Source organism: Pagrus pagrus, assembly GCF_965226575.1.
Source record: "Pagrus pagrus genome assembly, chromosome: 6".
NCBI lineage: Eukaryota > Metazoa > Chordata > Actinopteri > Spariformes > Sparidae > Pagrus > Pagrus pagrus.
This window is the reverse complement of record NC_140190.1, coordinates 21,743,993-21,758,096: the sequence shown is the minus strand read 5'-3', so window position 1 is coordinate 21,758,096 and position 14,104 is coordinate 21,743,993. Positions and strand designations below refer to the sequence as shown.

Sequence of the window (14,104 nt, the reverse complement as noted above, 5' to 3'; positions counted from 1 at the left end):
TATTTCACCCTCAATAAATTAAATGTCAAAATCCTGTTTGTGACCTCTCTCTCTCTATCTATCTATGTATATATCACATCTTTACCTCGGATTACCCTGCCCCCCATGTTTCTAAATATATTTCTGTGTATGTCAGTGAGTCAATTTCACATGTATTGCACCTTTCTTACATGATCACTTGATGGCACTGTTGGAGTTAAAGTCTATACAGCGTCTGGATCCTTCAACTCGGAGATAGAATTGACCCTTAAAGGATAAGTTCACCCCATAAAGAAAATTCAGTCATTATCTACTCACCCCCATGCAGATGGAAAGCTAGGTAAAGGTTTTGTAGTCGACAAAACATTTCTGGAGCTTCGCTGCAAGACAGAGTTGCAGCATTCTTCTAGACGACTGAAGTAGATGGGGACTTGTTTTAAAATGTGAAACAAACAACCAGAAAAAAGAACTTAAAATAGCTCCTGTCTGAAGAAGCCCCATGGTTACAAGCAAAACTGTTTCCTTTCCCTCAAAGATATTATATTTGGTTTCTATTTACATAACAATAAAGATAATCTTACCTCTCCCCTTATAAGCAATAGGCCAAATTAAACAAAAATGTTATATTTTGAGGGAAATTAAACACTGTATAATACATGTAGAGCTCTCAAAATCTTGTTTGTAATATAGCGAGAAAAAAATAGACTGAACAGTGTCTGGATCCTTCACAACAATACAAAGCTGAGACAGAATTGACTCTTAAAGGATAAGTTTACGTCAAAATTTAAATTCAGTCATTATCTACTCACCCCCATGTGGATGGAAAGTCCACAAAACATATCTGGAGCTTCACTGCAAGACAGAATTACAGTGTTCTCCTAAACAACTGAAGTAGATGGGGACATGTTTTAAAATGTAAAACAAACAACCAGAAAAAAACATCAAATGGCTCCAGTCTGAGGAACCCCCAAGATCCCAAATTGATTTGAAAATGTATTATTTACTTTTTTTTAAGCCAAAATCTTCACTTTGGCTCCCTCATTGAGACCCAGGACCTTTTTGCAATGTAAAGCCAATAACTACTCGCTGCCTCTTTAAATTAAGTTCTCAAAATTAAAACCAAAATGACACAAGTGTGACTTCGTCTTAAAACTCAATTAAATAAGAGGTACTGTGGAAAAGGTGTGAATCAAAAATGTAAAAGGAATTTTAATAGTGGTTACAACTAATTATGATTTTAAGGTTATAAAAAAATTTACAGAATAACAAACAAGGCCTGATAAAAAGAACAGTAAAATGGAAAAGCTGCAATACTGAAAGGGCAAAAGTTATTTACAAGTCAGGCGAGTCAGTTAACAGACAGTGGATAAGAAAACTGTATTTTTATTGTTAAGATTATGGACACATTTACATTTTAGTGCATACACATTTACATACAGCACATGTGGCCCAGAGTAAAGGGAAATGGCATTTTTTTGAGAGGTTGCATTAAAATATTCTTTTAACGGAGGAGATGTAGAGCTCATTAAGTGACAGCCATTATTTTGATTTGTTTGTTGAATTTAGCTGAATCCTGATTGCTGTGTAAGAAAATAATGAATAAAAGGATGTTTAAGCAAGATGATATGTGAGGTTTTAGGGCCAAACAGGACCCTGAAATGGTGACACACAGGAGACATTTCTCTCCTGTTAGTGAGGGCTGTCCGTCATTTTGAAGGGAACAAGACAACAAATACCCAGCAAAGACAGTGGTGTTGGTACAGTTTCAGCTTAGCAAAAAAGGGTAAAATGTAACAACTTCAGTAAGACAAAATAAATACAGCGATTCATAAATTCCTCTACAGCCAGAAGGAGATTGGGGGATAATTACAGTTAAAAAGACAAAAAAACCCAGCAAAGTCTTATTAAGGAGAAGTTTGTAGCATCCATCTTGGGCAATTGACGTCCTGGTGGTGGAGGTCCAGTCGCCCCACAAATATTGATCATGATCCAAACAATCTGTGAGATCGAAGACATTCAGCCAGTTAGAAAAGAAGCATGTTTTAAAAGAGTATTTTGGGAAATCAAAAACTGAAGCAGCACAAGAGGCAGGTTGAGGGGAGAAAAGTGACTGTGGGACTATTCTTCAGACACGGCTTTATAAACATCTAACGAGGACTGACGACAGTGAGGCCGTGTATGAGACAATGGCACAACATATAATAGTTTTCAATGTAATATCAGCCAGTGCAACAGTGTGACTCATCAGTGTGTTTTTAATTATTCATGTACAAAGACTGAACTCTCTGGCAGAAAGGTATAAGATATTTTAGTCTTCAGCAACATGAACAATACTCAAGTAGGATGAATTCATCGTTGGTTGTAGTCTTTCCATGGGATTTGTTCAGAACTGACTAACTTCCATCAGCATCAACTATTCAAGTGTTTTCTATATATGTTACAGCCTGCTCACCATCACATCTAACCATTACATGTCAACAGCTACATTACTATTACCAGCATCAAGACTTTTACTTACACGACCATACAGAACATTATGAAGATGTTCCACAGAGCGATGAAGATCCGAAAGTACCGCAGGCTGAGCAGAAACTCTCTGATGTTGTCACCTGAAAGACAGACTCGTCATTTATGTGATACTTCTTTGATAACTACAAATATCTGTGTCACACATCTTTTGGTTGATTTTTGGCTACCAACTCTTTCTTTTTCGAAGACACACCTGTGGTTGGTGCACTGGACTCATCTCCAAACCCGTGGGATTCCTTCCTTTTGCTGCTAATCACATACAGGCAATTGTTTATTTCGTTTTGAAGCTCTGATATCAGGTTTAAATAATCAGTGGTGGTTCATGACTGTGACAGTGACATTAATACTCACAGCTTGAAATTCAGCACAGCCCCTGCATTCACCAGTAAGGTCCTAGAGAGAACAGAGACACAAACTGTTTGTTGACAGGTAACAGTGTTATGTACCTGCTGAGCTAACGCTAGCTGGTGAGCTGGCATTAGCACAGAGCTAGCTTGTTATTTAGCTTGATACACGGCTATCTAACTAACAACACAGTACACAATAACACGCACCGAGAGATTATTTCGACTGAAAAAATCTGTGTAGGTAAGAGAAATATGACAGAAACGAGCAAATTACCCGAATATCAACAGATCTCCGATCATTTTGTTCACATCACATCACAGAGACGCCTCACTTCCGTGTTCGTCACGCAATCAGGATTGTGACCAATAGCGTTCCAGTGCCCTGACGGCTCATACATAGGTTTTATTCCCTGTAGTTAGACTATCAGGTTGTTCCTGTCAAGCTCTGTGTCTCCGTCTTTCTCCACTGACCAGATCAATACATTTGATTTACGTTATAGCAGCAATAGATGGTAAATGATTACGGTCATATAGTTAGATGCGCGGGTGGGGTGAATGAGATGGGAGCTGTCCATCAACCAAGAAATGTTGCCTGTAAGACCAAAATTAGGGAATTACAGAGGTGCATTTCTTGCCATACCTGAGCAACGTGCGCCACCTGTAGACAAGAAACGTGACAGCAGCGGCAGGTTTATTTATTTTTACTTAATTTAATTAATTAATTAATTTTCATTTGTATTTATTTATTTTTTTACATTTTATTATTATTATTATTATCATTCTTATTATTTTAATATATTTTTATTTTTTGTCTATACAATATATACAAATTAAAAATGTATTTATTTGTTGATGGTTTTTAGCTGCTTGTCAATTCGGTTACATAGTCTGCTAATAACCCTCATATTGACACAAAACTATATTTTTTTGTATCAATATGACATCATTGCATCATCTCATAAACATTTTGGCTACTTGGAGCTTTTAGGGTATTGTGTGAAAAATGCTTTACTTTAATTTCCATTTTTCTCTGTATTATTTTGTGCTCTTGTGAAATAATTACTCACATTTCTTTCACCTTCTATTACATTTTAAAATATGTAATTTTGCATTGTACTTTTGTAAATGTAATTAGAAATAAGTAAAAATATATAACTTGAAAAGTCTGTACAATTTCAAAGCACATATGTAATACATAAGATATATGGTCCCCAGAGAGCTGAGTGCTGTTGGCAGAATTGACAAAAATAAATAAATAAAACATCAATAGGGTAAACAACTTTATTTATTTATGTCAAGTGGACACCTCATACCACTAGTTTGGGGGATTTTCTTGCTTTTAATTGAATTGGTAGACGCATCTTGCTGTATATACTCTTACCCATAGCATCTATCTGAGGGTAAAATCTCAAAATATGGGTGTATGGGTTGTGAATGTATGTGTAGCTAGAAGACAAAGACATGTTCACCATGTCAAACGAGGACGCCCCCCTTCCCATTTCTTCATTTTCAACTGTGTGGCTGTAGGGCCCCCTGGTGGCGCATGAGGTCATTGCTCTTATTATTATTCTCCAATAAAAAAAAGAAAGAAAGCAAGAAATAGCAAAATAAATACATTAAATCACATTTAAAATGAATCAAATCGCATTGCTGTGCGTCTATGTAAGTTTAGTATTACTGCGCCTTTAACCACAACATGTGTGCATCATGTGGGACAATGTAAACAGCCGGTGATATCACCAAATGTGGCCGAGCTGCGTGAGGATTAGAGCGGATCACTTGGCTGTGAGTCAGCCTTGGTGCAGGATCCCATCCGGGCTGCGGGCTGTTGTTTCTGAGAGAGTGAATGAATCTTTGTGCGTATTAATCCTGGACACTTGTCTCGGGCTCCGCTGCTGCGTTTTCCAGGAACCTCTCTCTTAAATAACGATGAATGCAGGAGGACAACCAGCCTTTTGTTTTCACATTTGAAGCAGCAGCTGACGTGTAAAACCTGCCGTCTGAAAAGCGGAGCAGCTGGCACGGAGCGCAGATGCTGCTGCTGCTGCTGAGGATGATGATGATGAAGATGATGCTGAGAGGCTGCTGGAGATGAGCGGTATTAATAGGAAGGCTTGAGTGTCACAGGCTCTCACTGTCGAGACCGGGGGGCTTGGTGGAGAGTCGGTGGACCGGGTTGGGGGGGCTTTTTCTGATCCAGACTGCAGCAGTTGGACTGAAGAAGAAAACACAGAACAACAACAGGATTCAGTCGTCAACAGAAAGGCAACATGGAGGTGCTCTCAGTTCTTAATTTGGGCGATTTTCCCCAAACTTTCTCCAAACTGGGAATGTTTCCTGTGTTTGATCTCGCTTATTACATCGTGTCCATCCTCTACCTCAAGTATGAGCCAGGTGAGTGTGTCTTACACTTTCTGTCAGCTTTGTTTTTCACATTAAAAGCATTGTTTACAATCTGTTAAACATGATTATCTATAATGCAGTTCTGCTTGTTGTTTAGGCACTACCACGCTCACCATAGCCTGTGTCTAAACATGCATTGACTCACATCAACACTAAGAAAAATATGTCTAGAATAACATATTTCTAACACATTGAATTCAATATTAAACCCTTAAAAACTTAGAAGCAATTTCTGAGATGAGAAAGACGATAAATTAAAGGTGCATGTAGCCAACTCTAAAGCTGTGTTTCTGTTTTTTAACCACACATTGCTGTAATATCCCTATAGGGACTTTTCTGTTGCTGATATCTGTTTAGCACCCTATCCTTATAAAGCATGACCTGTTACATAAGCAGCAGCAGGAGCTCTTGCAGCTCTGCTTGCTTGCTGTGGGGGAATGTCTGTTCCTGCAGCAGCCTGACCTCATTCAGGGTAGATTAAACCCACTCAGCTTTGGATAAAAAAGTCTGATATTTCCCAAGATTGAGCTCCTTTGAGCAACAGACCTCGAGCAGGATGAAACCCGAGAGAAGGCCTGTGCATACCAGCGACTTAGGCAATAAATAGAAGATCCTGAAATAGACAGTGTCAGTGGGTCTCTGAAGCCCCTCTGCTGCACAGGTATTTACACTAAACATGAAATAAGCTGTAGAGCTAACAGCCCAACGCGACCTTAATGTTCCTGGGAGTGTGTAGCTTTGAAAATATCCTATTCCCCTCAGCCTAAAGAAAAAGTTCACTCTGGCACGAAGATAAGAGCTTCAGAGCTTCAAAGATCAACATGTGTTTTGTTGCCAGACATGGGGATGTTGGGACATGAATCTTTTTAGACAGACAGATACTTTATTGCTCCTGAGGGAAGTGTAGACATCCAGTAGCTGATATGACACACAGAAACCACAAATGCAGACATATAATTGGAAAACTAGAACTACTGTCATGCTACAGTATGTGCAAAGTGAGGTAGTTTAACTGTACCGGGGCATGTATTGGCGATTAAAGTGATTAAAGTAAAAAAAAAGAAGTTTTACATTTTTATTTTATCATCTTCGACATTTCCCTCGACAGTGATACTCCATGCAGTAAATCCAGGAAAATATCAGAGCTACTCGAGACTTTGACTCGACTCAAGTTACTGTTTTGGTGTCCTGCGTCTTGAGACTCGACTTCGAGTGGGAAGTTAAAGACTTGTGACTTGACTTGACTTTACAGCTCGGATGACGTGTCTGTAGTCTGTAGTAATGATGGGGAGGAACTGCCTTTTTACTTTTTGGTAGAGTCTGTTCAGTCTATTTGGTGTCCTGACCAGTGAAATTAAATTGAGGTGAAAATGAGTTAATTTTCTCTCTAAAATAAACTATTCATCTAATCTAGTTTACAGTTCGGCCTTAAAGGAAAGTGACACTAATTTTAGGCGGCACATTGACTGTTTGCAGGACGTCAGATTATGATTGCCTCATGTGATAAAATAACATCTGGGGGTATGAAGTCAGAAGGAAATGATCTGTCCAGACCTCCGAAGCGCCTCTTAAACAAATCATCCACAGACTTGTACAGACAACCGAGAGAGAAGAGGAAGGTCATAATTTTTCACGTCAAGTTAAAATTCGCTCACATCTGACCAATAAAACAGTGATCAATACATGTAAATTGTCACATAAAGCCCTTTTAACATTCATGGCTGTGATCATTTCCCATTTTGATTGATCACATGCATAAAGTTAGCCAATATATATATATACAGTTACTTGTATTTCATGTAAACAATTATCACTTATGTGCGTCCATTGCTTCATCAGAGCTCAGGCTCACTGTGACAGCTGACATCATGACTGTAACTGTTCACCGTTATCTTCATCTCTCACAATATTTTACAGTCAAATGTCGCACTGTTCCCACATGTGTCTGAGAGGAGTGTCCCGGCTCACAGTACATGTTGGAACGGTTCAGTACATGAATGAGTTTCGGGGGTCAACATGAGCAGGTGGGGGGGTGGACAAGTGTTGGGGTCAGAGGTTAAGTCAGGCCTGTCAGTTGGCGGGCAGGAGAAGCAGTTGAGCAGGATGTATTTATAGGGCGGCATTTCTCAGGATCAGATTGCTCTCAAACTGAGCGCCTGTCGCACCACGACACCCTCACCCACCTGTTGTTGGAGATTTGTGCAGTGGAGCAGCCGCGCTCTGTTCACATCTCCGTTTACTGAGTTCGTTTAATCAAGTACTGCTCAAAAGTACATTTTTGAGGTGCCTGTGCTTCAAATACATGTTTCATTTTTATTCTAAGTACTTTTTTACCTTCATTTCACTACATTTAAGAGTGAAATAATACACTTACTGTACTTTAATTGGACCCTTCAAAATAAAATGTGATGGATGCACTCAACTACAACATTCACACAGATAGGAGAAAGGAAACAAGCACATGAAGGGAGAGAAAGACGAGAGAAGATGCTGAGTCTATGAAGGACAAAGATCCAGATCCAAAACATCTGGAATGAGTGGAGAGGGACACGCTGTACATTTTAAAAGATTAGGAAACCGAGTTGTATGAGCTAATAAGTTGTAACAACCTAAAACTATTATTCAACTTTACTTGGTCATTTTGAGGGACCTCGATTTTGTTTTCTTTTTGTTTTTTGTGTGTGAAAGTCACTTTGTCAGGTTTTATGGGGCATTGAGAGACGTCCCAGGACGGCTGCTGTTCCAGCACAGAGAGGTGAAAAGGGGACACACAGGATAAAATAGGGAAATGAGAACAAGAAAGCTTGTGGGACAACAAACAGACCGGCTTGGAGAGATGCAGTCATTTTTATATAAAGTTTCCTGTCCTCTTGTTAGTAGGACAAACATGGACTATATACGTGTAAGGCTTGATAGATTCATTGAGACTGAAACCAACCCGCCAAACACATAATGGCTGTAGATACAAGGCCTGACTTAATCAGACAGTAAACACCCTGTATATACACCTTTGACTGGTATAAATGTCATGACATGATCTGTGGTGACCTGATACAAATGTTTAGAACGTAATAAGTCCACATAGAAATACTAAATGTTTCCTTTACATGTCACATTCAGAAAAAGAATATTAAATCATCATATAAAGCAGAAAAACAGTTTAATAAGTTATAAAGAGCGGTCTGTTCTGTGCGAATACTTCCTTCAGATGGAAAACTGTCAGCTTATAAATGCCTGTTGAAGTCCTGAGTCAATATTAGGTCTTGATAAAAAGGCAGATTATCAGGGCGTGAGCTGAATAGTCGACTGGGCGTGGACAAAGATACAGCCCCAAGACACACAAGGGATCCACTGATAATGACCCCTTTCTCTGCAGGAACTCAGAGAAAGTTTTGAAAAGGAACATTTGTGACGGCATCTTTGAAACTTTTTACCCTTTCTGCACATTTCTTTTACTTTGTTGGAATTATTTACCTTTAATTAATCATTTTCATTCATTGTTTTGTAGTGTTGTTGTACTTGAGATTGGTTGTGGTCTCAAGACCACTTTGTGAAGGTCTCGTCTCAGTTTTACTTGCACTTGTCTCGGTCTCGGACAAAGAGGTCTCTGGATTTTATTTCATTACCAGACAGGACCATGACTGCAGAGACATCGCTGAATTATATAATTGTTTGATACCTTCTGTGCCTAATAATGATTTATATTGGAAGACAAGAGTCACCCAGTTAAAAATATTCTTGCACAGAAGCTGCAGTGTGTCAGGCGGATGGTAAAATATGACAAAGGAGTGTTGTTTTGTACTCAATGAGTAACTGTTTATAATAATCAGTGACACACTGCAGCTTGTTAAGGCTGTGAAAACATGAGCATTGAAACTAAGATTTTCAGATTTTCATGTTGTCCCTGACGGCTCCTCCTCTGTGTTGCAGGCTCGGTGGAGGTTTCTCGCAGGAGTCCCGTGGCCTCCTGGCTCTGTGCCATGCTCTACTGCTTTGGTAGTTACATCCTGGCAGACATCATGCTTGGAAGCAGCCCCATCGACTACTTCCAACACAACAGCCACATCCTGCTGGCCTCAGCTGTCTGGTGAGAAAATCCTCAGAAGGATGTTTCCCCTTCAGTTTCTGTCTTAAGGTCAAATGGATGGAGCATCAAATCAAACTTTTTGATTAATGCTTTTTTTAAAATCAAACTTTGACGACTGTATGTGATCAAATTATCTTTTGCCTGCCACTGTTTGGAGGTCCCTTCAAAAAATGAATGTATTTTCCGGCTCTTAAAGGGGAAAGAAACAACTCTTTAAATGATCAGTTCAGCTAATTCCCACATATCAGCCGCTGTATCTGAAGACAGTTTTGTCTTTAAGGTTTTAAGTATCAGACAAATATCTTTAAAGAAACAATCTACAGACCTCTACAGACCTCAGTGTCTCTAGCTCAAACTTTTATACCAAAAATAAATAGGACAAATGTCTACAGCAAGGACTGTGGAGCATTTCTAATAATTATTTAACACCCTTTAAAGGTGCAATATGTAAGAATCGCCCACCTGTCGAATTCATAATCCAAACGGATAGAAAACTTCCAGGACAAAGTCAGAGATTTAGGAAGTAAGGTTGGCGAATGTGACTGAAAAAAACATGAATCAAACTTTAAAACATTACCTCGGCTGTGGATACTTCTAGCTTAATCACCCGGATAGATTTTTCTTAACAATGAAGACAACAACTCCCATGATGCCACACTACTTGTGTGTTTTGTTGTTTAGATTGAGAGACTGAGAGACTGTCCCATCTAACTCTCCACCATGTTTTTCTGTGTCCAATCCAAACTCAGGTACCTCATCTTTTACTGCCCACTGAACCTCTTCTATAAATGTGTGGCTTTCCTGCCCATCAAGCTGGTGTTGGTCGCCCTGAAGGAGGTCGTCCGCACTCGTAAGATCGCCGCCGGCGTTCACCACGCCCACCACGCCTACCACCACGGCTTCGTCATCATGGTCATCGTTGGATACGTCAAAGGTCAGCGTCCTGTGATTTCGCTGTGATTTGACTCCTTTCACTGCTGTAAATGTGTTGACACAAGTCGACAAGTATCTGTACTTCTACCTGAGCAAAGGATGTGTGTAACGTTGCCGCAGAAACACCTTCAGGAAACGACAAAGTTAAACATATATATTTTGTGTAGAAATGTCCATAGAAACATATATAAAGGGTTCCCTAGTCTTGTCCCCTACTGCCTCTGCTTCAGTAGTGAAACCCTGCAGGCACCCATGATGAAAATGAGAGAAAAGCTGAAGCCAAATAAGAGCAGTCACACGAGACACAGACTTTTTTTGTCCTCATTTTTTCCATTGTCTATTTTTATCTTCGCAGGGTCTGGAGTGGCTCTCATTTCCAATTTTGAGCAGCTGCTGCGTGGCGTGTGGAGGCCCGAAACCAACGAGATCCTCAGCATGTCATTGTAAGTCTGTGCTTCCTGCTGTGGATGGGAAAATACAAGCGCCTCCTCAAGTGTGTAGTTGTTTCCCACCAAACCCCAGAGAGAAAACTAGGACTTTAAGGAAGCTGCTGTGACTAAGATTTGACAGAAAACACATCCAAGCTTTCTGAGAAACAGCAGGTTTGTTGAAGTCACGTAGTGAAGGATCTGACATAGTGTGACTTTGCCGCCCCCTGGTGGTCATATCAAAAAATGCACCAGACTTGCACAATGTCACTGTCGGATGAAAATCTTTTATCCCCCAAAATAAAAGGTTGTATCTTCTGATAAGCAGAGAATGTATTCAGCCTACAGAGGAACGCTCAGGCTTTCGTTCAAAACATTCGACCAAACAATCAGATTAAATGAAAATGCAAATATAACAACTGTTGTTTTTAGTTTTTATATTCACCAGCTCAGATGTTCGACTCACAGTTTTGTCTTTTGTCTGTGCAGCCCAACCAAAGCCAGTCTGTACGGAGCCATCCTCTTCACCATGCAGGAGGCCCACTGGCTGCCAGTGTCCAAGAGCACCCTCATCCTCATCTTCACCATCTTCATGGCCACCAGCAAGGTGAGATCAGGGCTGCTGTGTGAAGTGTTTTTTTCTCAGTAAAAGATATAAGTCATAGAAGTTGGTGAATACGACCATTATTGACTCTGTGGAGCCTTGTTTTGTTTGTGTCTCGCACTCGACTATAATCTGCCCACATCTCTGATTTGTTAAGTGATTCAAAAAGGTTTTGCTTTGCTAATCTCCAGCTGTCTCTGCCAGTTTAGAGGAACAGGCGACCAATCAGAGCTTTGAAGGGGGGATTGGGAATGTCAATATCATTTTTTTGCATAGCGACAGAGAGCCTGGATCCACTTTTGTCTCCTCAGAGGCTCAGTTTTTTGGTTCAGCAGCTTATAAAAAGTCCACTCTGGGTTCTTTACCCTGTTGGTAGCATCCAAACACACAGCTGCTTTTGGGCATTTCTATGTTTGCCAGCAGATCGAAGCGATAAGGAGGCACATTCACATGATACAAAGTCTGTAGGACTTATTTGCGCTCTTTCTTTATAGTGGGCCAGCTACATCAATGAAAAATACCAACAGCAAACGTGAATAAAATTTGCTTTATAAAGGCAGAGATTTAGTTTTTTATCTGTTAAGAATGCATTCAAGATGTTTGTGAGGCCTTATGGTGAGAAACAGTGCACGTGACTGGTTTGTTCACATGATAACTCAGAAAGACGTCCTTAAAGGGCGGCAATTTATTATTTCACCTCCATACAGGTGGAGGACTTGCAAGAGATACATTTAAAAACAGAATAGTCAAAATCAATGCAGCAGATGCCAAGATATAGAATAAAATGTTGGCATTGTCTGTGTCTGCAGACCTATGTTGTGTGCTTGTGTTTCATATCATAACATTGTTTTAAAGTGACGTAGTTCAGATGACTTTTATGAGACAGCTACCAAGCAACAGCGCTCTGTTCAAGACCACCGACTGCTTCCTGTTTGAACCGACAAATCTTGTATTTTTAGGGAGACGTCAGGATGTTTTGCTGATGTTTTTCTCCCGACAAAACTGGACCTTTTACCCAAAAATTATCTTTTCTTGACCCTAACCTTGTAGTTTTTGTGCCTAAACCTAACCAGAGCTTAACCACAGCGTTGTCACAAGATTAAACTGTCTTGTGACAACGCTGTAGTTAAGCTCTGGTTACATAGAGATTCCTCATGTCCGTGATTTGCTGAAACAAACAATGCCAAGATTTATTCTGTAGATGGGAATTGGATTGGAATCCTACAGTTCCCATAATGCCTCTCTGTTTTCCATCAGTCCATGTGACCGGTTTATAACATAGGCTCTCATGGTACTGAGGTTCATGAAATGCCCCTTTAGTATCACAAAATCAGTCTGATATCCTCTGACTGACTCCTCTTTCCTTCAGGTGGTGATGACTGCCCGACACTCTCACGGCTCCCCCTTCGCTCTCATCGAGTCCTGGGTTTGCCACCTGCTGTTCGGCTCCCCTCTGGGTGGATCTGAGGAAGACCACCATCACGCTCCCGCCGCTGTCCCATCTTCACCTCTGAAAAGCAAGGAGGAGCTGAGCGAAGGCTCTCGCAAGAGGAAGGTTAAGAAAGCCGAGTAGGACGCCGCGCTGCTCCGGTGAAACTGCATCCGACTCGCCCCCATCATGGCCTCCACATGACGGGACTTCCCATTCCTTTCCAGGGAAAGGGACAGTTTGATGTTTTACCAAATGAGACCCTCTCTATTAGAGCAAAATGGTGCTTTTCTGCATTTTACACAGCACAGGACTCTGTAAATACCACAGCAGATGTTTCACACTTCAACCCAACCTGGACATTTGAAACCTATTTATTTATGTGTTTGTGAACATCTGTGCTCAACATCTGTGTGGTGATCCACGTGTAGGAGCTGCATGGGCCTCTGTTCCACATCAGTAGTTGTGTTACCGGGTGTCAGTGGTTTCCTTTAAACTGAGTTCAGTTCATAAAGAAATAGAAAATATAAATTCACCTGAATCTCAATCAGAAATCCAAATGTGAATAAAGCATAATGTGAAAGAACATTGCTGCTTTTTACATTGAGATGAGACAACTTCATGTCTTTAAATAAAATCAAGAGAAACATTTTGTCTGGATGCTTTTTATTTTCATTTTCTTGTTGACATTTATTGAGCTCATTACATGAAACATTACAACAGCACATCAGCAGCTTTTGGATGTTTAATCAAAGTGAAATAACTGGATATAAAACAAAATGGATGCTCGGACACTTTGCCTTTCAGTAACTTCGGTGTAAATGCTCGGCTGGTGTGAATAGTATGTCTGTGGACGTTGAGAATGGCCCATGCTTGGAATTATACTTTTAAAAATGTTTTTATCTCAGGGTCACAAGTCAATTATCTTGTTGAAATGGAAAAATAATGTACTTATGATCTCAAGATAATATTAGATAAAAAGATAATGGCTTCAAAAATTTGTGGTAGGGATGAACTTTTTCATCAAGATCCATGGATTATTCCCTGAGAAATTAACAAAAATGTCCAAAAATGCCCTATCCCCAGTGTTAAAGAAGGAGAGAAAGAAATTGCTGGAACCGTCCCTTTATCTGAATCTGCACCAAAACTGAATGGGATCAATTCTCAAAAGAAGCACCTTTAAAGCGGCTCTGTAGGACTTCTTTGGAAAGGTGGAAGCTGCTTATTAGTTTACATTAGCAAACTCCATTTCTAAACTAACGTTAGCTACAGGAGCAGAGAGGCACTGAGACGAGGCACTTGAGAACCTGCATAAAGTCACATCATTCAGACTGTCGCAGAAAAACCAAGTCCTTCACAAAGAAA

General features: G+C 40.1%; 2 protein-coding genes across 3 annotated transcripts; one reads left to right on the top strand and one right to left on the bottom strand.

Annotated features, from left to right (window-relative positions):
• Positions 1–1,346: 1,346 nt before the first annotated feature.
• Positions 1,347–3,218, bottom strand: smim7 (small integral membrane protein 7). Of its 2 annotated transcripts, none has more exons than XM_084354697.1 (5): positions 3,130–3,218; positions 2,860–2,901; positions 2,702–2,757; positions 2,498–2,588; positions 1,347–1,977 (listed from the first exon to the last, which is right to left on the bottom strand). In XM_084354697.1, exons 1-5 carry the CDS (start codon positions 3,153–3,155, stop codon positions 1,962–1,964), a joined length of 231 nt encoding a protein of 76 aa, XP_084210823.1. In that variant the 5' UTR covers positions 3,156–3,218; the 3' UTR covers positions 1,347–1,961. The 2 variants fall into 2 exon arrangements, with proteins under 2 accessions (XP_084210823.1, XP_084210824.1); XM_084354698.1 differs by having other exon boundaries at positions 2,702–2,754.
• Positions 3,219–4,746: 1,528 nt separating this feature from the next.
• On the top strand, positions 4,747–13,388 carry tmem38a (transmembrane protein 38A). The gene is made up of 6 exons (XM_084355430.1): positions 4,747–5,249; positions 9,189–9,345; positions 10,095–10,279; positions 10,634–10,721; positions 11,196–11,313; positions 12,680–13,388. Exons 1-6 carry the CDS (start codon positions 5,126–5,128, stop codon positions 12,881–12,883), a joined length of 876 nt encoding a protein of 291 aa, XP_084211556.1. The 5' UTR covers positions 4,747–5,125; the 3' UTR covers positions 12,884–13,388.
• The last annotated feature ends 716 nt before the right edge of the window (positions 13,389–14,104 follow it).